This window comes from Fusarium verticillioides, chromosome 9 (genome assembly GCF_000149555.1).
Source record: "Fusarium verticillioides 7600 chromosome 9, whole genome shotgun sequence".
Lineage (NCBI taxonomy): Eukaryota > Fungi > Ascomycota > Sordariomycetes > Hypocreales > Nectriaceae > Fusarium > Fusarium verticillioides.
In genome coordinates this window covers 1,103,290-1,127,012 of record NC_031683.1, presented here as the reverse complement: position 1 = coordinate 1,127,012, position 23,723 = coordinate 1,103,290, and the positions used below count along the sequence as shown (strand labels likewise).

Genomic DNA, 23,723 nt, shown 5'->3' with positions numbered 1-23,723 from the left:
TGTTTTTAGGTAGGGGGGAGCCAGGACCCTACCTAAGGTAGGATTAGACGCCTCTTTGTTAGTGGAGGTAGCCACCTAGCGGTTGCACAGAGACACCCACTCTGCCACTGTGGCCAGGTAGCGAAAGTGGTGCTGTTCGCATCACTGCTAGGTTCCAGTATAAGAAATCAAGGGAATGCAACTTGTCCCCAAAAATGGCTGTTCTTGGGTGGATTGTTGGTCAGAGCTACCTTGTGTGCCTTAGTGTGTAACTTGCCAACCTAATATTAATGGATGGAATAGGACAAAGAAAGCTTCAAGTCGTAGATGTAATTGTCAGCTACTGAATCCGGACACATTCTGATGTGATAGGCCAGGACTAGTAACCGTATGATGTATTTTAGAAGGATGGCTGCATCATATACATTTCTTCATAGCACATATCCGTATAGCTGGGTTTTCACGCTGCCTGGGTTAGGACTAACCGTGTCAATATCGCTCGCTACCATTGCAATCTACAGATTGATCGATGACCGCTTTCAGATACCTAGTTATGCAGTGCCTTTTCGTTTTGAACCCGATGGCCCTTGCAAACCTGGTCGCATATTATGATGTTGTAGTTTTAATGCGCATTCTTGTAACCTGGCTAGCCTGGCCCCTTTCCCTCTTTCTTGTGTTTGCAAGCACCATAGAGTTAAGCATGACATCGGAATACTTTATAACCATAATGATTGAAATGACGAGCCAAGGCATCTCTGGATATTGGGCGCTCTTCTGTATTTTGAAATCATGAAGTGTTGGGTGCTAGAAATATGCCCACCACCTGGGTGCTGCTTTCCATAACAGGTAGCTCATTATGGGTGCAATGCATGAAGAACGATCTTGACAATTGTGACAATATAAAACTAGACCCTACTCCTTGACAATGAAGACGCTGAGAAATTTGATCAATATGCCGTATGGATGCTTCTAACAAGATCCGAGTCGTCATTAGAGACGTTTAAAACGAAAGGAAAAGGTGGCTGGCCTCAATGAGGTCGGGGTCTAGGTTAGGCTACCTCAACAAGCAGGGGAGAGTGCAAATGAAGAGGACGGGAAAGACCAAGGATTTAGAGCTGACACATCCATCGACGATGATACGAGTCTCTGATGAAGCCCTTGCCCTTACAGATAATTTGATCTTCAAGTCGTAAATGATGATTTCTATCTAGATTTTGCAGCCGCACCTCACTCAGGTGCTTTATTTGTAGACACCTACCTACCTACACCTACACCTAAGGGATAAACAAAAACGCCGATGAACTAAGTCACTCACGTGATCTCGCGACCTGTCTAGCACTTTCCAAGCAGCCCAGGCCAAGCCAGTCCCACACGCCGCGCCCAGCCTGAGTGAAGCTCTAACCTAGCTTATTATTATGTGACAGAACGGGGATAAGAAGAGATCAAGACCGGCCCGCCATCTCATTTCATTTCTATAATTTCTCTCTCCCCTCACCCAAGTCAGGTTTTGTCATTCAAATTTGGGAGTTCATTCATCGCGTCAAGGTGTCAAATAAAAAAACAAACTCACGAACTCAAATCAACTCTATTTAACACGAAACTTACTGCACTCAACCGTATACCTCAGTGAGTTTGACTTCCCCAACTCATTCATTGCAAAACCACAACTGACTTCTTTTCTTTTATTGAGAGTGGGAACATCCCATCAGCGGCCCTTGTTGGTTGAACCTTGTGATACACATGGAGAGCATGCGCCAAAAGACGCCAGAATGGATGACTCCGATAGTGAATCAATAGTCTCCACCATCGTCAGTGAGCACGACTCTGACGAGGAATGGAACGTGAACGAAATCTTGGCCGAATGGCCTATCGACGGCCTCCCACGATATCTCATCGAATGGGAGAATTTTGATTTGTGCGAGGCAACCTGGGAGCCCGTAGAAAACCTGAGCAATGCCCTCCTGGAAGGTTGGGAGAAAACAAAATCGCGGGATGATTTTGATATGTTCAAGAACATTCGAGATTGGAAGAATGCTGTCAAGTCCAAATATGCTGCCAAGCTCGACCGCCACCAAGAAAGAAATCGGCGCAGAAGGCTGAGAGGCGAGGAGGAAACCTCGTTCACAGAGATGGATGATCATCTGAAATGGGCTGATCGATTTCCGGATGGTGAAGAGGCCAATGGTTCTGTCGTCTCTAGTCCGTCTGTAGCCACAGACATCGATATGGATGTTGAGGTCGGACAACTGTCACAACATTCTTTCGACAAAACACAAAGAGCTTCCGTAAGCTTAAGTGAAGAAAGTTCGCCAAAAAGTAGTCGTCAAAACAGCATGGCGTCTGTCCATCATCCTTCACGACCGCCATTGAACTCAGCTGCGACTACAACTACAGCCTCATCCACATCCTCAACCAGTCAGAAGCCACCACTGCGACGGCAACCAGGCAAAGTCCTTGCTGACAATAAGAGACCACTACAAAAGCCAGTGGCTTCAGGCAACCTCTTGTCATCAAAGTTCGGCGTTCGTGGACCGATCAAGCGGACCGATAGTCACCTACGCAAGGGGCAACCGACGAAGGCTCGCAAGACCCGGCCTGCGCAAGCCTTCACAGGAAATGTATTTTCAGGGGGCAAAGTGAGAAAGCAGCGCACGACTCTCGCCGAAGCTGCTAAAGATTCCACAAAACAGTCGAAACTTTTGAAGCCAAGGTATGTGAATCTCATACAAAAAGCAGGCCGCGACAGAGAAAGCGCTGCGCCCGCGAGACTACCGACAGACCTCATCTCTCTAAATCCAGCAGAGCGATCTGTCAACGGTCTTACTGCCTTACCGCTGCGCTCCGAAATTCCGAACGAAACAGTCAAACCCCTCCGACAAAATAAGGTCCCTACTGAAACCATCCCCGAGGCCCCAAAGTTAAAGCCCAAGAAGTCAATTAGTTGGGGCACTGTTGAAGAGGCAATGATACCCGCCCGCAGAGAAAGAGAGGAAAGTCTCTTCTTGCGCGAGGATTCTCTCATTCGAGCAACGACCCCAATCAAAATAGAAGACGACTCTCGTGAAGCCGAGCAAAACACCGGGCCACAATCCGGGTCGACCTTCCAGACGAAGGCTTCAGACAATCAAGAATGTTGGGCTGGCAGAGCCCCTGTTATGAACGACGAATCGAGCTCTTCTAACAAGTCCATCACCACGGAGGTGCAGTTTGGCCCAGGAAGTCGGGAAACATTCTCGGTTATTTTTGAAAGAGACGAGGATCAGAATGGGCAGCCTTGGTCGAGTATCTTTGAACAGCACCCCATCCTAATCTTCACACACTCTTGTATGACGCAGGACTTCTGGTCTCAAGAGGCTTTCTTAGCTGCTGCTAAGCTGGGCACCGGCTCAGTGATAAGCAGTGGCGACCCAGATAGCTTGGCTACAGTTGCGAATTGGCTCTGTGTAAGGTCTGTTGGAGTCCTCCTGTATCAACAAGAACTGTGCATCTTCCTATATGCATCCTTTGACAAGTCTGTGTTGCTACAATATCACTTGTTTCGGCCTTCTTCTCACCTGACAACGCGCTCGCTTGCGCCGATTGTACTTCCAGAGGGTGTTGGCGGTGGCGACGTCCTGCCACAAATGATACCGACAGTTTTCAACCGGCTTTTGGGATTCCAGTACGAGCAATTACTACCAGAAAAAGCCCTCATGGATTATAGCAACCACAACTTCTTCTTGGTATTTCCAACGAACGCTGTGGAAGAAGCTTACTTTCTGAGCGCATGGCTGCGAAGCTGCAACCCTCAGTGTAGGTTGCTTTCTAGCCTCACCACTGGACACTGGGCTAGCTTCAGGAAGCTAGGCCAAGGCGTGGTCATCGTGCATGAAGAAGCAATATGGGCTACGCGACTGTTTCCTTCAGTCTGGACTGTCCTTCACAACGTGCCAAACTTCAATTTCCGCCTCTTTTCTATATCTCTGCAACCTTCACCCTTTTATCCCTCTCTTGGCCAACCATTCCGGATTGGGGATGTCACCCTGCAAACTATCTGCGGACAGAAGAAAGCGGTATTAGTTACGCCCAGTTTTGTTATATCACAACCTCAGCAGGCCTGGGCTTTCTTCAAGTGGGCTTACAAATATTGGCAGCAACATCGCGGCGCTTTTACGCTCATCGTATGTGCCGACTTTGAGAACTGGGTTCACGAGGTAGCTGTTATGGTCAAGGAAGACTGGGAGACGCATCGAGAAAGTACCCGAGTACGCGAAGAGGACAAAGCGACAGCGGAGAAAGAGATTGATGCTCTTTTCAAGTGCTCGCAACATGTCGGAGAGGTAGCAGGACCTTCAGACGATGATCAGTCGGTTGTGGTGTTCGCCCCTGATTCGATTGATGGCAACGATGAGCAGAGTCTTGTCAATTGGTTCGGGTGGTGGTCTATTCTGAATTTAGACCAGTATCGGCATTTCACCGTGGTTGGATCAAGCTCCAATGCTGCTATCCAGAGACTCACTCACCAGATCCGGATCCCCCAATATACTCCTTCAACTTCGGGTAACCCAGACGAGGTTTGGGGAAAAGTTAACCCTGCCGCCTCCTCCCTCGTCGCGCAGAATCAGCCAGCTGCGGAGAGAGCACCTCAGAGAAGACTACAATTAATCCCCTACGATGACGGAGTATCGTTCCAGCACTTCCTAGGACAACTGGAAAGCGATATTCGGGACAGGTCTTGGGGCCCCCAGACAGTCTTCAATCGCCCCATCTCTTACTGGAATATGGATATGGCACATGAATTCCCCGAGTTCGGAACATACGATAGATGTCTTCGCTATTTTAACGCAAAAATTCATGGCCATACCTTTATCAATACTGGTGTGGCCTTCTGTTACACGATTGAGGGACCCTGGAAGTACGGCGACAATCGAGAGACAACTAATAAGAATCGACGGCCGTGGATTGCTGTATACAGACCTGTTGAGTTATTCAGGAAGCCTTGGCGTGAAATGGAGTTGATAATATGGGATCCTGTCATGAAAATGCCGGACAATGATGCACACGTTTATGATGGGCAACTTATTGAAGCACAACGCGAAATGATACGGCTTGCAGAAGAGTCTTACAACAAATTGCCGCTAGTGAAAGTATGGATTAAGGGATCAAATGTGATTCCACAGGGGCTGACCGACCCTGTCGATATCACTATCCACCAGCTTCAGCATCTTATGAAGAATCTGAAGGTATCTATTCCAGCCGGACATCCAGCAATGAGGTCTCAGGGATGGAGGGAGGTCAGGTCAGGAAATCCGCCCGTCAGATCACGGTCATCCTCTCCACAGGCAATGAACGTTGATGGACCTACGGGGACAGATGATGCGGCAGATGAGGACCTGAAGATTGTCTTCCATGCTCCTCGTGGGAAGAATATGGATCGGCCGACCAAATGCAAAAACCGTCTCTTTATGCATTGCGAAAATAAAAGGAGTGAGGGGTACCGTGGAAGAACGATGGATTTTGTCTTCAGACCAACTCTGGACTGGTACGATGAGCAGGTACAAGAAGGCCGTGGTTTCGAGCATATTAGGGTTATGCCGTGGCCAGCGTTTTTTTCGAAACACCTCATCGAAGTCCCTGAGCGACCCGATGTGGGCTCAGAGAAGAGAGGTCAGGAGGCAAGAAAATAGGGGATACCGCATGGAGGAGTTTATTCCTACGTGATACCATGACGGATGGATGTGTAGGGGGTATATTGGCATGATTATGTATGACGATAACGTACTGTAAAGACTAAATGTACAATATGAAAGCTTTTCCGAGAGCGACATAGATTATGAATTGCCATGTTTATAGCCTGGATTCAGAAATACATCATCTTGCCGAGGCGGGGAAGTTTCTCGTGCTCAGCAAGACTCCCTTCACACGCCGGATGTTATCCCGCACCTTGCGGATTTCGTCATCCGGCTCGGGCTTGCGTGATCGGCCGTACAGGTCATAGCCAGTACTGTGGTCTGGATACGCAGTATATGTCATTGTGTCGAGGTCATCCCTTAGCATATCAACAGCAGTTTTGATCTTATCCATGCCTTCGCTCTGGGAACGGTACTCATCCTTTAGGCCAGAAAGAGTCTTGTTCAAACTACCCAGTTGATTGGTGTTATGTTTGGCAGCTGACTCGTTATTCTTGGAGTCTGTCATAGCTGTCACAGAGCTTATGGGGAATGTGGTTTGAGTGCCCATGTCCCTATGGAACATCTCCGTAGGGTCTTCGGCATCGCTCTCCTCCTCGACTGTGGCGATGGGTTTCTTGGGGGGAACCTCGGAAACGGTCTTTTCAAGCTTTGCGACGAGGGCATCGAGTTTTCGCGAGGTCAGATCGTGGAAATCTGTACGGGCTTCGGCCTGACTGTCAACCATAGGTCGAATAACGTAGCGACTTGTGCCATAGATAAGGGTGGAAAGGCCAGTGACTGCGTAAAGGGCGTTGAAAAGACGTTCCTTTGTAACGAGAGGGGGAGGACGGGGTGCCTTTGCAAGGAATTCAGGGTATGTGACGACTGGGGGTCGGTCGACGGGCGGATGGGAAGCTGGTGTTGGAGGGAGAGTTTCGGTGGGTGTCGGAGCATAGGAACTGGTTGTTCCTGGGATTGGCGCCTTGAGATTGTCAGCGTAGTACATGGGCGCAAGATAAGACGTAGCAGAAACCTCTGTCTCTGTTGTGGACTCGTCTTGACCAAGAAGCGCGTGTATTTCGGCTTCGTCAATGCCCTTGGACTTCAAGAACTCGACCTTCTTCTCATGAGGCGCGTGTCGCACAGCGTCATTTTCGAGAAAGCGTCTCGCAACCTCGAGTCTTTCTTGACCGTCTGTGACAATTTCCGGCTGTGATGTCCCTTCTGCTGTTAGTTCTGCTGCTGGCGCATCAACCTCTGATGTTGAGCTGTTTGCGGACGGTGTCGGGGCCGGTTCGGTGTTTTGGCTATCGATCTCATCGGATTGCACCTTCTGCCAGGCTGGGATGGCGGGATTGGAATCTGAGTCGCTCATGTTTGATAGTGTCACGCGACTGGCTACGAGACTGGAAGATCAAACAGAGACGTTGAATTAATAAGGTAGTCGATGGAAAGGAAATGTTTGTGGTTTCCGAGGCGTTGGCAAGGTTCGGCGAGGTAGGCACATGCCTCGGTACTCCTGCCGATACTGATACCGGTAACGGTGGAGTATAGATAGGTACCTGACTTGGGTACCTTTAGCTGGCTGGTAGGTAGTACCTACCTAGGTACTAACCTTATTAGACTGCTTCACCTCACCCTAATGAGTCTGGGGTTTCTTGTGGGGAGGGAACAGTACCTTAGGTATCTGATTGTGTACTTAGGTACCTTATGTGAGTATGATATTGGAGTATTGTCATCAAGCCATGTTATTCAATAAGAAATATACTTTGCTTAAATGTCCCTCGAAAAACCTCCTTCCAATCAAGAGAACCAGAAAAAAAAAACCCGTGTTAATAAGTATTGATGCCATTGAGCAAGCCGGACTGGCAGTGAGGTACGTAACGGTAGCCACCCCGTTTAATACTGGGGCCGTTACTGGAAATAAAACGGGATCGTGCTAAATGGTAGCACGACCAGAACGCGCATTCACCTGAGAGCATCAATTCCAGACAATATCCCAAGTCAAAGATCGCCTGTGCCATGAAAGACCTCTGGAACGCCCAGGCTTCTGAGTAATTACAAACCCAATCCTCACTACCCTTTCACGTTCTTCTCAGGACGCCGGGATCGCGCCATCAGGTTTCTGCGCCAAAAAAGATTCTGCGCCATCATCTCCTATCAGCCAATCTCATCGCGGCAGGCAATTCTACAGCCAGAAGCAGGACACACAAACAACGTGTAACGGCGCTCGTCTCACGAGCCTCGTATTGCGTCACCTGTCGGTCCCAACAAGTTAAACAACTGGCGTGCTTGTGCCCTGGGAGTAGCCATTGCGCTCGAGTCTCCAGCTCTTGGCCCAGTCAGACCCTGTTTGGGGTGAAGTGATAGGAAGCGGCTAAAACCCAACTACCAACTGCTGGCCGTCTAAAGAGCAGGCAAGTGAAAGTCAATAGGCGACAAGCTGGTGTGGTGTGACCTTGCAAGACCAAGGCACTCAAAATTTGTAACAGGTGAGTGGTGAATTTTCCTTTCCTCTTGGTTGCCTCTCCCTTTGTTTGGTCGCAGCAAAACAACACCCACCAATTCCGTCCGTCTCTGTAATCCTTTCCGTGGCTGTCACCCAATTCTCTCAATGCCACCGACGAGGATAAGCTTCTCCCCTTAGCTACTCTGTCTTGGCCTTTGATGTCGGCAGTTTGTCTGGGCTACCATAGGATTAGCACTGGCCGATAATCCTCAGCCACGTGCATGATCCCGCTTATAGGAATCCCTGATTCAGCAGTGTTCACAGACGAGAGAGGTCTCACGTAGTTACCTGGGTAGTCAGTCCTTGGTGGTTGGTTGGTCGATTGGTTGATTGATCGGCTTGACTGGTTGCAGGATAAATTGCATTAGTTGGCTGTTTATCTTCAGCCTCGCATCCTTCAAGCTTCAAGCTCAAGTCGTCTTTACACCAATGAAGCGTCACCGACATTACCTTACCTAGGTACCTTACACTACAAAAAGTCCAGACTCCAGCCTAGGTACCTGTCCTGTCCTATCCTATCTCGCCAACGGCAATCGCCACCAACATCCGAGCCGTACTTGCCCTTTTCGCCCTGCCTTGGCCCTGTCTGTTCTTTCCAGCCAATCCCTTATTCGGTGGCTCCTGCTCCTGCTCCTGCTGTCTCACTCCCGTCGTGCTTGCCCCAACGAATTGAGCTTATTTCAGCCTTGTCAACACCAAAAACCTGCAAACTTGTCTTCCAATCACTTTCCCTTTTTTTCTGTCATCCAACTCATTTAACTTGACATATTTAAGTTTTCGCGATCTTCCCTGGGACCCCAGGACTCCTTGAACTCTATCCTGATACAAATACAACCCACCCTTCACTTCGCATACCACTAATTATTTCCCACTTTCCTTATCTTGTTTCTACCATCCCCCCCAGGCCCCGCCAGTGCGGGCATCTATCATCATGAGCTCGCGTCCACGTCGCTCAGCGGCCACCAAGGCCAATGAAGTCATTTCTGTTCATGCCAGATGGGCTGACTCTCCAGAAAGAAGCGAAAGGAGCATGTCGTCACGACGCTCTGGTCGCGCCTCAGGCGTGTCCGTCTCCCGGGATGATACCTCATCACCAGGTGGCGATCGTCATTTGAGTTTGACTGTCAAACTTCCTTCCAACAAACTACGACAGGCTACACGCGGGGAGCGTGGCTTTGAAGGCGGAGAAATTGTATCTGGAAAGCGGAATCGAGGAGCTAAGAAAAGTTATGTGGTTGACTCAAGCCCCGATGAAGATGAAGAAGAGGAAGAGGAGGCAGAGATTGAGGTGGAGGAAGATGATGACGATGAGATGGATGTTGACGCTGAGGGTGAGGAGGATGCCGAGGGAGACATCGATATGGATCTAGCTCCTCCAACCATCACTGTTTCCAAACCAGTCCGGTCCAAGCCAGCACCTCGAGCATCGGCTGCCAAGGTCATTCAGGATGACGACGACGACGACGAGGAGCTTAGTGACCCCGTTGATAGCGACGCTGGAGACGAGACTATGGGTTTTGGTGATGAGACCATGGCCGACGATGGTGACGAGGACGCTGAAGGCGAGGAGATTGAGGTTGCAGGCCAAGAAGGAGACGAGGATGACGAAGACGAAGAAGATGAGGAGGAAGAAGAAGATGAAGAAGGCGATGGAGGCGACAATGACGACGAAGATGACGAAGATGACGATGGCGATGGCAACCCAGACGAGTCTATCGATCTCACCAAAATGACAAAGCGGCAACGAGCTCGATTTGAAGATGACAACGCGCATCAGTACATGAAGTTGTCAGATGGTGAGTCTAGTATTTGTGCTTACACTTGTAATACTAATCCATGTTGGTAGAGGTACAAGCGAAGAAGGTTTTTACAGCTGAGGAATTGTCCATGCGTCGACAGGAGATGGCCCGGCGACGCCGCAACTTGAGTGAAAAGCGAAATGAGGAAGTGAAGGTAACCTCAAAATTGAATTAAGCAGAAAGTGTGACTGTGTGCTGACCCTAGATTACAGATGGAAACGATTAACAAACTCCTCAAAAAGCAAGCACCCAAGATCAACCGCAAGGCTGCAGCTGCTGGCGTAGGCGGTCTAGAAGACTCAAACAAGCCTGATCCCGTCTTCGTTCGGTGGGTCAGTAACAAAACTGGAGTTCGAGTGGCAGTGACAGAAGAGATGCTTGACAGCCCGGCCGGTCAGGTTTTCAAGCCTTCATCTAAACTGGCACCGGGTAAGATGGTCCAGGAAGTTGCTTAAGGAGGCGTTATCGTGTGCTTATTAAATGCCAACTCCTTCCTGGTAGTTCGATGCCCTTTGAGCACCTGTGCAGCAAGTCATAATTCAGTTGGTCTATCTGGAATATCGAAACGTGATTTTCAAGAAGAATTCAAAGGGGATTGTTGCGTGGTCTTTTATCTGTCTTGGCCGTACTGATACACATAGATAATATTACTTGGCTTTAGACCGTTCATCCAACCCCACTAGCATTCCTGCAACCACTATATAGTTTGATCCAACACGCAAGGGATATGCAAGCTCTTATCGATGTGCGCCGATGACGGTCGTGGGCAGACAGGGGGGAAGGGGGCTGACTTGTTCGTAGGTTGCTAGTGAATGCCGTCTCTAAACCTGCCAGCCGCTGACACTGTACCGCCAAACCACAGCGCAGAGTCTCGTAAACTCGTGGTGATTTGTATAAACGATTATCTGAAGTTGCCTCGTCGGTTACAGGAGATATCCTGGGCTTAGGAGCTCATTATGCGGAACCTTGTACTGCCTTTGCCGCGTTTGCAGTGTCGCCGTCCGATACAATGATATGCAGACAAGACTATAGCCTACAGGTAGCAACGATTTGGCATGCGAAGCCCTCAGCAACTCGGGCACACATCCCAGAAGCTAGGGCCATCTCGAACAGCTCTATTGATCATAGGAACAATAGCTCAAAGCGTTGCCCTTAGCCGACAATATCAAAGGGCGGGCCAATAGCTGAGGGCAGTGTAAGTGCCGGCACAATGAGGAGCAACTCAACACTATTGAGCCGAGATACCTGCAAAGTGTCTTATCTGTTGACAAGATCAGAATGAATGATCTCTGATTACGAGATAAAAGGAGTAGATTTGGTCATAGTATTTTGACATGGAGTGACGCCTCGTAGTATAAAACCTCGTATGCTTGAAACTCAGCAACACCGAGACAGTCAACCTCACGATACTCCTTTAAGAGCAGAAGTACGATGTCTCAGAATCAGGAAGGGTACGGCCACCGACAAGTAACTATCTCAGAGGCTAAGAGAGAACCAAGAAACGTCTGCAAGTGCGGACAGCTGTCGGGCTGGCTAAACGCCATTATGCTAGACCTTGACAGCCCTCGACGGTCGTTTGCACTGCCAACTCCTCCACGCTTATTCAAACATGCAAGCACTTTAGTAGCGCCGAGGTTCGGACTCGAATATATTGAAAAGTTTTTCACCTCTGACTTGCTCTCCTCTTCTCTTTTCTCTCCTCACCCATCATCAGATTTCGTGCACACAGCTTCAGCTTCGCGGCATCTTCCAATAATCTGATATCAGCTTCATTTCTACGCTCTCCACTCTTCGCTTTCATCTATCGAATCTTGTTTCTTCTCGTCAGAATACACAGACTTGAGAGGCTTTGAGCGTCGTGGAGATTCAACCAGCTAGCTCTCTTCGCGGCAACTCCATCTTCTCTACTCTTCCCATACCACTTGGTTCATTGAGATATCCTCCTCGTCATACATAATCCTCGAGTCTTATCTGCTTAGCAGTCTTGATTCTTTCATCTCAGCTTCAGCTCTCAGCTACTTCACAATTACCGACTCTGCTCCAAGATCGCTCAAAGCATCTTACAACCAGCAGCATTCTCGAGATATACTTCGCCATCTTGAAGTCGCGATTTTTATAATGTTCTCTTGTCAATCCAACATGGCCAATATGGCCCAGGGAAACATCCAGCAAGGAGCTGCTCAACAGGTAAGTCGTCATCTCTCCGCATATGATACACACATGCTGGAAATGAGATGAAAAGGAACTGACACTCTTCACAGCAGCAGAGCCAGTTTTTCATGGAACAGAACGGAAATGCATTCCAGTTCAACAACCTTCAGCAGCAGCAGCAGCTCGCTCAGTTCATGGTAAACCTGCGCTCCTTCAATTTCCCCTTGATTTTCAATTCTAACATTGCCTTTGTAGCAGAATCAGAATGGCTTCGGCCAGATGCAGCAGAACCAGATGATTGGGGGTTTCACTTCTCCTTCTGATGATACAAACAACAGCGCCAACTCTGGCAGTCCCATGGTGGTTGGGACTCATCATTTTAACCCTCACTGGGTCCAGAACTCCTCTTCTATTCCCAGCATGGCCTCGGGCAACCCCAGCTTTGAGAGCTTCACTCAGTCTCAGACCCCCGTCATGTTCAACAGTCAGAACCAGTTCCTTGGCAACATGCAGAACTCGTTCATGGGCAATTCTCTGATGCCTTCCATGAGCGGCCTGAGCATGCAACCTCCTTTCTTTCCTACTCCTCCCATGGGAAATGCTCAGACTCCCTTTTTGAGCAACACCCAAGCTTCTACCATAAGCGATTCTCAGGGTCAGGGTTTCGTTCAGAACATGTCTGGTCTTCGGGCCACTGCACCCTCCTTCACTCCCGCTCAGAACAGCCCTGTGCCTCAGCAGAGTGCCGTCTCTACGGCGAATATGACTCCTCAGATGCACGCGCATATGCAGCAGATGGAGATGCGCATCAATCAGCAACAAGCCATCATCAACAGCATGATGATGCGACATTCTGGGTCCTCTGCCCAGTCCAACTCCCAACACGGACCAGCTCTTCAGATGCAGCAGACCTCAACCACTCAGGTTCCTAGCCCTCGTGCTTCTACTCCTGGAACACCTGCTGCCCTAGACTCTGCTGCACAGTCTCTTATCGCACAGACCTCTACAAATGAGCATGTTGCGGTCCAGTCTCCTACTGTTGCGTCTTCAACTACTCAGTCCTCTGGTTCTCAGGGCGGTAACACCATTCAGACTGTTCCGGCCCCGAGTGCCAACCCAGACTCCATGACAGAGCAAGGTTCTCGTGCGAATCAGAGGGACAGCTCCTTGACTCAGATCCCAGGTGTGATGAACACTGACCTCGCAATGAACCCTAGTACACGTCTTCTACCCCAGGATGTCAGACCTCCTGATGTTCCCCCTCTAGCTCAACATAAACTCAAAGACTTCCTTGGTGATGTTGCTCTCGAGGTCGTCATCCCAGACTTGTTCGGTGATCAGTCATCAGCTTCCCAAACTTCTCCTACCCAGGACTCTTCAGCAGAGGAGCCTTCTACCTCGGCGTCTTCAAATGGCTTTTCGCCGATCGAGGATCGGTCCAAGCAGCGTGTCTATGCTTCTGGTATCTTTGCTCCTCGGCGCTCTGATGGACCTGAGAAGATAAATCAAAAGGAAAAGAAGCTTCGCGAGGCCGAGGACAAGGGTGAGCAAGTCTTTCCCAGCAAACGCCGCGTCGTTCGCATCGACCCCGAAGACCCTCGATTGGTTCGCGATGAAAACGGCTTGCCTATCACACCCCAAGGTGATCGCTACAACAGTAAGCTTTTTATCCTCACTTTGTTCTTCGCTGTTATTGTGCGAGCCACCAATACTGACCATGTTTGATAGTCTACTACCTCCCCGGACCCAAGGAAATAGACACCGCAGAGATCAATAGATTGCTCGCAGAGATTCGGGCGGAGAAAAAGAATGCTATGGATGAAGCCGCCAGGACTGGTGAGCTGATCCAAAACTCAAAGTCTGCAAAGAGGAACAGGAAATCTAAGACTAGAGTTCTCAAACCCCCATCCGAGAACATTGTCAATAAGAAGCGACGCAAGACTACTACTACTACTACAACAACAACAACAGCAACAAAAACAAATTCTGCTCCCAAAGTCGCTGGCGATGCTCACCTTGCCACTACTCTCGGCGTTGAGCCCTCTCTCAACAACGGTCCTATCCCTCACAATTCCATGGACCCCTTCATTATCCAGAGCAACACTGCCCTACCTACACAATTTACTCGCGGCGATGTCTTCAATCAGCAAGCTTTGACGACCACTTTCGCTCCCCAAGCTGTCCTTGACAGTGACCTCACCCTGTCATCTACTACTGGCAACACTCAACCACTTGCTGCTGGCGGTGATTCGACTCCTCAGTTTCTACAAGAGAACAGCTTCACTTCTCAGACCACCTACGAACAACCCACGGCTAACCTCCCTGGCAACGACTACACTTCCCAAGCTTTCAATCCATCGGGATATAGCGCCATGCAGCCTGCTGAGGACTTTACCAACATTAACGATCTCAGCCTTGAGATTCCTGCTGACCTCGATCCCATGATTGTTGACGTTGGAAATACCCTTGATGAGAACTTGTATTTCGATACTGAGCCTTTTGCTCGATTCTCCCCAACGCAACCTGGCTCTTCCCATCCCCCATCGACTCCCGTCTCTGATTCTGGCGCTGCCATGACCGATGACCACTGTCTTCTTCCTGTTTCCACATGGCTTGCTGCTCATTCTGGGGATGATTCTACATCCCACACTGTCGACCCTTCTATGTCTGTGCCCTATCCGGATATTGTCAAGACTTTTCAACCTGAGGTGTCCCTCGGACACAATGACACTTTGTCTGAGCCAATTGACGAAATCTCCATGCTTCTCCAAGATGATGAACAAGGCACCCAGCTGCGCAAAGTCTCCAACGAGCTCGATCGACCTCCTCCCGAGCAGACCGACATCAGAGTCCAAATTGCTGACATCCCCAACCCGCACAACCGAAACTTGGACGCTGAGTGCGCTGCCCTCATTGAGCATTTCCGAGCTGGTGGTGAGCTAAGCCGCGCTGATCGTACCATTCTTCTTTCGATTGCCGGAATAGACCCTTCTATCGACGTCGATGCCGTGAACAGGCAGACCGCGGGAGTGACCGAAGACATGTCTTCGGCTGATTTTCATGACGTCCCTCCGGATATCTTCGCCAGTCTTGAAACCATCCCTGAAAACAATCTTCAGGACCCCAACGCTACTGCTGGCAACGACAACACCATGTTGCCTGTTACTGGCTGCTCAGACTTCAAATCTTCTAGCGCTACTGGACCTGCCTCAAACTGGCCACGTGCCGCACCCAATGTGAGCCTTGCACAGATGCCGTACTCTCCCGTTGTAGCATCTCCAGAGACTCAAGATGCCCCTTTCCAACTTCCACAGGGCCCCGACTTCCACCCTCAAGACCCTCATAACAACCTGTTTGGTGATGTGGACAATGTCTTTAACCCCGACTAGCAGTCCCAGGGCCAAGACAACACCCCTAATGCAGCTTCCGAGGGAGAATTCCTGAACCCTGCTGCATTGAGCCAGATAACAACCACTACTCTATCTCCTTTCACTTCCACAGCCACAGCCACAGCCACAGCCACAGCCACAGCCACAGCCACAGCCAATACCACCAAGACTGGTCACAACAAGCGCAAGGCGGATGAGGAAGCCAGTGCCGCGCCCAAGAAGAAGGCTCGCACCAAGAAGGCCCCTATCCCACAACTCGCGTTGCCCCATTGCGAGGTTCGCTTTGACCCTGGCGCGCAGCAGTAAAGTACGAGTCATGAGAGGAGAGCGAGAAAGATGAGAATGATGTTGCTTGCGGTGGATGTACAGGATGAAGAATGAACAAATGGTCAGCTAGGGGCAGAGCCCAACGATGAAGAAGGATGTTTGGTTCATGGTTTGGGTGGCGGTTTTCATTTTCTTTTTTTGGAGATATGGGAAATAATAAAATACAAAAAAAAAACGAACATAAAAATAAAGAACCCCCGGCTTTGAACGAATCTTGGCATCGTGATGTATTACAATCTCGCACTGAAGCCCTTTCTAGCTTCGTAATGGTTGGCGGCGTGCTCAGTATGGTGTTTCGATGAGCACTCTCGGCCCATCGATCAACTGCGAAGCAGAACATCTATTATTTAACGCGAGGTACTATAGTTGTTGCATTACTTACCTTGTTCATACCTACTGACTGTGCTCTTCTGTTACCTATGGGTACCTATGACAGAATCTTGCATGTATTTCATTATTCCCATTTGCAACAGAGGTCACTCAGGTCAGCGATCAAAAGGGTTTGTGCTGCTTCTAGTGAAGGCTTTTAGCTTTTTGGATACAAACTGATGGATGTGAGAGAGATGTATTATCAAAGCTGGTAACAGACATAGACAGTGAATGGTCGTTGGTTGGTTGACAGTTAAGTTAGTTAGCAACCGCGATATGCGACTATTTATTTATTAAATGGTAATGGTCTGGCATTGCATTTACCTGCATAACTTAAGTTATATCATTTGAACGGCGTCTATTGTACGTCACTTGATTTTGCCTCACTTGACATGGCATGGTGGAGGTACCTACCTAGACTAACCGGGGTACGAAGTTAAAGCTGAGTGAAAAACGGTGAGCGGGCCATAGGGGATGGATACTAGGTAGATACAGATCCATTTGCCGCGATATATCCGCTATTCGCGAGTTTCTTGTTTTCTCAAGCAATCCAATACCTATCTGCCTTTGCTGTTTACTCAGACTCGGTACCTAGGTAGGATGTATGTATGTAAGTATGATTGTTGATATCTGATATGTAAAGGTGAGGTAGGCAGGTGACTGACTGTTTGTTTGTCATGATGTGTCCACGTGCATCAACAGTCCAGGGCATCGAGTGTCAAGTTGGGCGGCTGACTCTTGTCAACCAATGAGAAAGATCAATTGCCCGCTCCAGCTTTTCCAGCTTCAGGGCTCAGGCCTGATTGCCCCGTGGCTGGTGATTCCTTCATCCCCCGCTATTCTCCAGTTGTAGCCTGAAATTGACCTCAACTTACCCGACCTTACCTACCGACCTTACATAGTCTCCATTTACTGGGCTAAGTGGTAGGTCAAGCTCCAGCTGTTGGTACCAACCTATGTAAGCGAATATGCGGGCATCGATCGCGAAGGGGGATATATCTAGAGTCACGCGACATTTGATCCACTGCCTCTTCTTTCACATGTAAAAAAGCTAAGGTAGACAAAAACAATACGAAAATGGCCAAAGGTGCTGTGATGATGGATGGATGGATGCATGCATCGTTTACCCGTCGGAAACAAGCGCGAACCGAACCTACCTACCTATAGGTACCCTCCCGTCTATTTTAGGTATCAATAAATTTCTGTATGTTCCCGTCCGTGTTAGGACAAGGATCATTAGATCCCACCTCTAGCCAAAGCGGTCTCTTCCAATTGCAACCCAAGCAAATCAGTTCAGTGGGGAATTGGGCTGTCGCACAGGCTCACTCACAGGCTCTGGCGCTGAATTCTGGGGGCCAGGGAGCTCAGGGTCTATGGTGACCACGCGTGGAACCTCAGGTTTGCCATCAAAATTTGTCGCACAAACCTCACTCAGTCATTGTCACTGTCACTACAAGCACGCACGCACAATCGACCAGAAGCTGTTGCATTCTTTTCCCACATTCAGGGTGCGTTACGTCCGTGCCTCGGAAATACCATAACCTGATATTTGGCTTGCGTGAGGTATTTCTTGGCTGCTACAACGAGAGGCACTTGACTAGACCAGACCACCCGTAAACCGGTCCAGAACCAGAACCAGAACCAGCCAGAACCGGTACGGATAGCAGAACCTTTAGGCCCCCCAAAACCAAAGACCAACAAACAAAAAAACTCTGTCAATCGTTTTAGTTCTGGACTGGGACCCCTGCCCTGCAGACCCCTTCGACACCTACAGAGAGAGACAGCGACCGAGACTTGTCCTTCTTCATCAGCCTTCCTAGGTCTTCAGGTCATCCAATGTCGCCTTCTCCGCTTAAAACGCCTGGCTCTGGCTCTGGTGGTGAACAAGCATCATGCGTCGGCTTCGACCGTCATCAGTCGTTTACAACTGCAGCACCTACACTATCATCGAATGTCGATATCGGCAGTGGCAAGTTGATCACTTTCTTTCTCTCTTTCTCTCTTTCTCTCTTTCTTCCTTTGTCTCTCTACCATACGTTACCGGTTCGCTTTTCTTCTGTTCTCTTCTCGGCCAAAACCGTCTGCTATTCTCGGTCAGCACACACACAAACTCAAAACCTTACCCAAGCCTTACCCCATCTTTTGACTCGTCTCGCTCGGTCGGCCGTCCATGCAAGGGTCACGGCTGCACGCACACGAGCGATCACCGCTAGATTGAAGTGCCTTGAAGTGCTCAGAGCCTGGAGATGCAGGGACTAGTACCTCCAAAGTATCCAAGCTTTTGGTGTAGCCCATCCATCAGACAACCTAGTCCTTGATTTGAATTCGGAATCTGGCTTGTTAGACATTGACTCGAGTTGTTCAGACAACTACCCAATTACTTACCTTACAAGTCTGATTATTCTTGTCTCTTCTTCACTCTCCCCTTCATCTGTCTCGCGTTAATTCCTGTCGATTCCTTTCCTGTCTTGCCTCGCATTGCTTTGAATCCACTCCACACACGCTACCACTGCGGCTCTAGTTTCTGGGGATTCGTTGCCGATCATGCCCTGGTGAGCCGAGCAACCTAAGTCTTTTGCCTCCCTGGTCCTGTTACATACAGCTCTTCAATTGGGCCTTGCCTTGCTCTTTTCCCAGGCTTGGCTTCAATCATAAACTGCAGTGCCTTGGCTCTTCAACTCCCTGTTCCCCGCGTTACATACTGTATGTACATGCCACTCCTTAAGCGACAACACATCGTCATATAAGGAGACACATCCTCTTCAATCGGGCAAGGAGCCGCAGCGTGTCAGTCGCATCGAGAACGACTCGGACCATCGCTAGTACTCAAAAATGACCCATGCGAGCCCTGTCAATAGCGCTTTACCTTAACCTGATCTTCCCTTCCAACGCCACCTCCGCTCAAACAATACCACCGCCTGCTTCCATATAAACCATGCTGCCGTGCCCTTTGGCTCCCCCAAGTGTACTGTACCACGTCCACACGCACACACGCACACATCCGCCCATCTTTCCTTCAGAATTTTTGGCTGCGCTTTTTCTCGCCTTTGTTAAATCTTGCCTTGTCAAACTTTGCATTTTGTCTTTGCCTGTCAAGAACGATCGTCTAATAATTTAATCCAGTCGCAAAGACAAGTGATCCAGATCAAGGGCCAAAGCAACAACACCAACATAGCCGACAACAATCGCCAGCTCGAGAAATCACATCATCCTCCCCAACCAACATCCATCCTCTACTTCAGGTCGCATCCGCTCCCCCGCATTCTCGCTCGACAATTGCCGCCACCGATACAACACCCGCTACCACAACTCCAATTACTGAGTCGCCTGCATTGCCATTGGGCTCTTCAAAGCAATCACCAACAAATACTGCTCAACTTGCCTCGAGGGCCACCGAAGCCCGGGCAGGCACATCTTCAAATATGATATTCTCGGATATTTACAAGAGCCCGCGATCACCCATCGCTAAGCTCCGTCACCACTCGGTCCAGTTGCCGACACCGCTGCCAACCAATACCCCAGATTGGTACGGCGAGGAACACGCAGACCTTCTCAGCAAGGACAAGGTGAAGCAGAAGGAAGCAGTGAAGAGGTATCTCGACGCCAAAGTCAAGAACGATTGGGAGTTCCTATGGCCTTCTCGCGTTGTCGAGCCCCCACTACTTGAGGGCGATGTTGCTGTTGTCGACACTGCATCTGAAACACATGATGCAATTGAGGCTGCCACCAGTCTCGATGTCACAGAACCGACAAAGTCTGTCCAGGATGAGACGCGCGGGGATGATGGCTACCAAGTCGATGAACCTGAGTCTTCAGGTAACGAAAACGGCAGCGATGCCGAGTCCATGTACAGTACTGTCTCTGAAGATTTAGTCAACTTTCGCACACGTCTAGACTGGGCCTCAGACCTTTCTGATGATGAGGACGAGCCTGGACCTTCGCGATCACCTTTCCGCTTTGACAACCCCAACAATGTGGGCTCCAGTGTCCAAGCTGTGGTTCAGGGCAAGCGCGCCAAGCGAAGGAGAGCAGTTCGCAAGGAAATGGAATGGAACGAAGGACTCGCCTGTTTCGAAGCGCGGCGAAATGCATGGACGGGCGCACGAACTGTCCGCGTTCGGGCCAAGCCTGCAACGCCCCCTGCTGTGTCACCACTATCTCCCCGTCGATTCTTCTTCCGTCGCTCCATGTCAACATCTCCTCCTGCCTCGACAATTGCGTCTACTTTGCCACCGCAAGTCAGTGACGCGTCAGACAATTCATCACTCGCGAGAAGCGACGAGCTTCGCAATGCTCGATCCAAAGACACGACGCCATCGACACCTCCCGACAGCCGAAATTATCCCATCGAGGTCCTGCTTCCTCTTCCCCCACCTCTCCTACCTCCCAATAACCCTCTGCGTGCATCCATCACACCTTCTGTATATCTCAGTCTCTACGACAAGGTCATCATCCACAGCCTTCAGCCCTCGTGCCCGATTAATTTGTCCGATATGCTTCGAGCTTGCGTTACTGGCTGGAAGCGAGATGGCGAGTGGCCCCCACGACCGACAATGGCTCCTGCTCCTGCCGCCAAGAAGAAGAAACCTAAGAAGCCTTCAAACCCCTCAGAGAACGCGGGCAGTACTGTACGCCGCATGAGCTTTGGCCTGCTGGGCCGCGACAAGGACGATTCGACAAGCGGCAAGGGCATTCGCCGCAGCCTTGTTAGAGCCCTCGGCATTGGAGAAGGGACAGAGACCCCTAAATGAGGCTATCTCGTTACGAATTCATGATTATGATGAAAAAGCAGGAGGACTATCATTACGGTTGACGCATGGCGCTTATATATGGGCTCTCGCTTTCTGACTTGGTATACCATGTAGGGAAGGAAATGTGTTGTGTATTCTGGTATAGTTATCTTTATTTTTTGTTTGCCGTCATGACCTGGTCATGCTGGTATAGGGAGTTTTTGGGCATGGATTTGTCTCCATATTGGAGTCTCTTGGGGCAGCTGGGGGGAAAGCCTGCATTTTGATACCTCTTGATCCAAGCATTGCGGCCATGCTAGTTAACTTTGCTATAACTGTATTCTTCAACTTGGCATTACTCCTCGCCCGCTGTTCACTGAGCTTAGTGATAGTATCATTGTCTTGGCGCTGTCGTGATGTAATAGGAGGTGATGGTTTACTTAGTGTTGACGCCACAGTTCGTTGGGTGGAAGAGTATCACATGCATGCCGTCAGCTGAATTGAGTTTTGATTGTATTGACAGAGTTTCAATGGTACCTCTGTAGACTAACTACTAACTAGTTAGACTGCCATTGTAAGACCCAAAGAAGATGACGGCTCGTTCCGTACCTGTCATGTGAGTTGCTCACCCTGTCGATCACATATCATCGGGGCAGCTGCACATTGACTTTGAAGAGTTTAGAAGTCTTTGGTTGATAGAGATCGTTCCTATGAGTCTAGTATTGACAATAGCGTGTAGCGAGGGGCCAACGGAAGCTGAAAACGCTGGTCCGATGGGCTAGTATCGTTCGGCTGTGCTGCAGTAAATTGGAATATCAAAAATCCATCCTTGGATGGCAGGGTCAGAGACTGATATAAAGAACAGGCCGCCTCTGAACTCGGGTAGAGTTTCATAGGGTCTAAGCAGGTAAATATATTCTTGTAGCCACTCTAATTCGTCTCGCTAAACATGCATGTCGATAAACATGCCGAAAGAGTATCGACGTGCTTGGCTACCCTAAGTCTATCTGAGGATCCAATGCTGGAAGCATAGTAGCGTTAAGTCGGTCGAAGCCTGGAATGGGATTGGTTTACAAAGAATAGCAGCAACAGGGACTTGTGTCTGGGGAAGAGTATTTTTCCTCATGGGAGCATAAATGTCAAAAGATGTCCGACTATTCCATTCCTAAATTTGCGTCACTAAATGGTGTGAGCTTGGTGAGAGAGTTACACAGAATGTCTGCATTCATCAGATTTCGTGTTTATTTTAGCACTTCCTTGCTTGGTTATCAAATCATATGTATTTCAAGCTCAAGTACACACTCTAGGTTGAAATACTTGACTGCCAATCAAGACTACTAAGCTACCTAAAGTTTTGAAAACAACATCGAGGCTAACATCAGTATCGTCAAGTTTGACGAACTGCAACCGTATGAGGATTCATACCTTATGGTCCAGAGACTATCCAACTGTGTCTAAGAGTGATTTGGCGTGGGTAGGTGAAATATATCTGGATATTAGTACGCTCTCATAACCTTCATTCCAACATGTCAAGACTGTGGAAAAGGAAGTCGGTTATTTAACCCTTGGTTACCTCCTTTCATTCCAAGCTCAACTTGGCCGTTCTTCTACCTCTTTTCACTCTTTGTCTCATTAAATATGATGCATGCAATTGTCTGGGTCAGGCTGTGGAAGGTCGGATTGTGGCTTGTCTCTGTTTTTGCACCATGTGCAAACAACTTAACCTAGACCTTTCGACTCTTACATCATAGCCTAATTCCAACAGTCGATCTTCACATGGCCTCTGGCCAAGAAGTTCTGACAACAAGTATTGAAGAGCCAGGAGCTTGAAGTAGTTTTAGTTCAATACCTGTATGAGCTTAACAGGTGACTGTACGTACTGATACTGCTGGTGGCTTCTGGACATGAAACAAGTCATGATAAACCAGACACGTCATAACAACTAGCGCGCTTCTCTAGCAATACATAAAAGCAATCGCGTTTGTTTCTCTATCTTAGATAGTATTGCTAATTTTATTCTGGCGCATCAAGTTTAACATGACTCTGGTGAGCTTGTTAAATTGCTGGAACTCACAGCTCGTGATGATATGATACTCGGTAACTCGCAGTTGATGGTAGAAGAACTCAAATGGCATCGTATAGTATATTGGCTAGTGAATATTGTCTCCCAAGTCTTCAAGTGTCGTCTTTGTTTAGACTGCATGAATCAGATCAGTATGGCGATTTGCTTACATCGGGTTCGTGATACCTGGCGATGATCGTCGACGTGTATGATTTCTTGGGATGAAATAAACAAAGCAGCATCCAGTTTTGGACTGAAATCTCCCAGATGAAAGGCCAAGGGGGTCTATAAGGCACACGGTAAGTGTTAGTTCTGGTTCTGCAACTTCTTTCCGATGGTATCCTCAACACGGATGGTGGCTGGTCAAAGTATATCATATCTTGTGCAATGTCCTGCTGGACTATCCGGTACAGGATATTATCATTCAGATCTACATTATAGGCTTGAATTTGATTATAATGCTCGGAACACTTGAAGAAGAGGCCTCTGCAAGAAGCCAAAATCTATCATCGGCTCTAGAGTCTATCCTTGGATAGTGCTTCTGGCAGTCTTTTGAGATCTCAGGAACAGCGGCCTCGCCACTCATCTTAGAGCTTGCCAGGTTAAGTGAATAATTGCAGGCCAGAGCTCGTTTCGTTATATGCTCCCTTGTTCGTGAAGCAAAGATGATCGATATACGGTGCCGATTGCTTCGCTGACGTAGGTAGACGGATATGCCCAAGGTTGAAGGAACAGAGAGCTGATTTCTACCTCTTAA

At 49.0% G+C, this 23,723-nt stretch overlaps 6 protein-coding genes across 11 annotated transcripts; 3 read left to right on the top strand and 3 right to left on the bottom strand.

Moving 5' to 3' along the window:
- The first annotated feature begins 1,396 nt into the window (after positions 1-1,396).
- On the top strand, positions 1,397-5,831 carry FVEG_11335 (hypothetical protein). The gene is made up of 2 exons (XM_018900556.1): positions 1,397-1,605; positions 1,670-5,831. Exon 2 carries the CDS (start codon positions 1,749-1,751, stop codon positions 5,643-5,645), a length of 3,897 nt encoding a protein of 1,298 aa, XP_018758848.1. The 5' UTR covers positions 1,397-1,605; positions 1,670-1,748; the 3' UTR covers positions 5,646-5,831.
- FVEG_11334 (hypothetical protein) lies at positions 5,030-7,235 on the bottom strand. Of its 2 annotated transcripts, XM_018900555.1 has the most exons (2): positions 6,664-7,235; positions 5,030-6,612 (listed from the first exon to the last, which is right to left on the bottom strand). In XM_018900555.1, exons 1-2 carry the CDS (start codon positions 7,003-7,005, stop codon positions 5,830-5,832), a joined length of 1,125 nt encoding a protein of 374 aa, XP_018758847.1. In that variant the 5' UTR covers positions 7,006-7,235; the 3' UTR covers positions 5,030-5,829. The 2 variants fall into 2 exon arrangements, with proteins under 2 accessions (XP_018758847.1, XP_018758846.1); XM_018900554.1 differs by having other exon boundaries at positions 5,616-7,125.
- A 366-nt stretch (positions 7,236-7,601) lies between these two features.
- On the top strand, positions 7,602-10,792 carry FVEG_11333 (hypothetical protein). 3 transcript variants are annotated; one of them, XM_018900553.1, is made up of 4 exons: positions 7,602-8,122; positions 9,157-9,935; positions 9,986-10,092; positions 10,151-10,792. In XM_018900553.1, the coding sequence occupies exons 2-4, from the start codon at positions 9,170-9,172 to the stop codon at positions 10,391-10,393; spliced, it is 1,116 nt and encodes a 371-aa protein (XP_018758845.1). In that variant the 5' UTR covers positions 7,602-8,122; positions 9,157-9,169; the 3' UTR covers positions 10,394-10,792. The 3 variants fall into 3 exon arrangements, with proteins under 3 accessions (XP_018758845.1, XP_018758844.1, XP_018758843.1); XM_018900552.1 differs by having other exon boundaries at positions 7,602-8,635; XM_018900551.1 differs by having other exon boundaries at positions 7,602-9,935.
- Positions 10,793-11,382: 590 nt separating this feature from the next.
- Positions 11,383-13,076, bottom strand: FVEG_17004 (hypothetical protein). The gene has a single exon (XM_018906240.1). The coding sequence runs from the start codon at positions 12,939-12,941 to the stop codon at positions 12,327-12,329; it is 615 nt and encodes a 204-aa protein (XP_018758842.1). The 5' UTR covers positions 12,942-13,076; the 3' UTR covers positions 11,383-12,326.
- A 640-nt stretch (positions 13,077-13,716) lies between these two features.
- Positions 13,717-16,949, bottom strand: FVEG_17003 (hypothetical protein). Of its 3 annotated transcripts, XM_018906239.1 has the most exons (5): positions 16,840-16,949; positions 16,589-16,765; positions 16,188-16,532; positions 13,806-16,129; positions 13,717-13,738 (listed from the first exon to the last, which is right to left on the bottom strand). In XM_018906239.1, the coding sequence occupies exon 4, from the start codon at positions 15,008-15,010 to the stop codon at positions 14,354-14,356; it is 657 nt and encodes a 218-aa protein (XP_018758841.1). In that variant the 5' UTR covers positions 15,011-16,129; positions 16,188-16,532; positions 16,589-16,765; positions 16,840-16,949; the 3' UTR covers positions 13,717-13,738; positions 13,806-14,353. The 3 variants fall into 3 exon arrangements, with proteins under 3 accessions (XP_018758841.1, XP_018758840.1, XP_018758839.1); XM_018906238.1 differs by having other exon boundaries at positions 13,806-16,532; XM_018906237.1 differs by having other exon boundaries at positions 13,806-16,765.
- A 491-nt stretch (positions 16,950-17,440) lies between these two features.
- Positions 17,441-21,831, top strand: FVEG_11331 (hypothetical protein). The gene is made up of 2 exons (XM_018900550.1): positions 17,441-18,143; positions 19,298-21,831. Exons 1-2 carry the CDS (start codon positions 18,011-18,013, stop codon positions 20,923-20,925), a joined length of 1,761 nt encoding a protein of 586 aa, XP_018758838.1. The 5' UTR covers positions 17,441-18,010; the 3' UTR covers positions 20,926-21,831.
- Positions 21,832-23,723: the final 1,892 nt, after the last annotated feature.

What these genes read in the sequence shown, in the direction of transcription:
- FVEG_11335 (XM_018900556.1), top strand. Translation starts at nt 1,749, where the DNA reads ATGGATGACTCCGATAGTGAATCAATAGTCTCCACCATCGTCAGTGAG.
- FVEG_11334 (XM_018900554.1), bottom strand. Translation starts at nt 7,005, where the DNA reads ATGAGCGACTCAGATTCCAATCCCGCCATCCCAGCCTGGCAGAAGGTG.
- FVEG_11333 (XM_018900551.1), top strand. Translation starts at nt 9,071, where the DNA reads ATGAGCTCGCGTCCACGTCGCTCAGCGGCCACCAAGGCCAATGAAGTC. An exon ending in GTACATGAAGTTGTCAGATG is followed by an intron (nt 9,936 to 9,985) that starts GTGAGTCTAGTA and finishes CCATGTTGGTAG; the next exon opens with AGGTACAAGCGAAGAAGGTT. An exon ending in AGCGAAATGAGGAAGTGAAG is followed by an intron (nt 10,093 to 10,150) that starts GTAACCTCAAAA and finishes CCTAGATTACAG; the next exon opens with ATGGAAACGATTAACAAACT.
- FVEG_17004 (XM_018906240.1), bottom strand. Translation starts at nt 12,941, where the DNA reads ATGTCGCATCATCATGCTGTTGATGATGGCTTGTTGCTGATTGATGCG.
- FVEG_17003 (XM_018906237.1), bottom strand. Translation starts at nt 15,010, where the DNA reads ATGCTCAATGAGGGCAGCGCACTCAGCGTCCAAGTTTCGGTTGTGCGG.
- FVEG_11331 (XM_018900550.1), top strand. Translation starts at nt 18,011, where the DNA reads ATGTCGCCTTCTCCGCTTAAAACGCCTGGCTCTGGCTCTGGTGGTGAA. An exon ending in GAATGTCGATATCGGCAGTG is followed by an intron (nt 18,144 to 19,297) that starts GCAAGTTGATCA and finishes AATTTAATCCAG; the next exon opens with TCGCAAAGACAAGTGATCCA.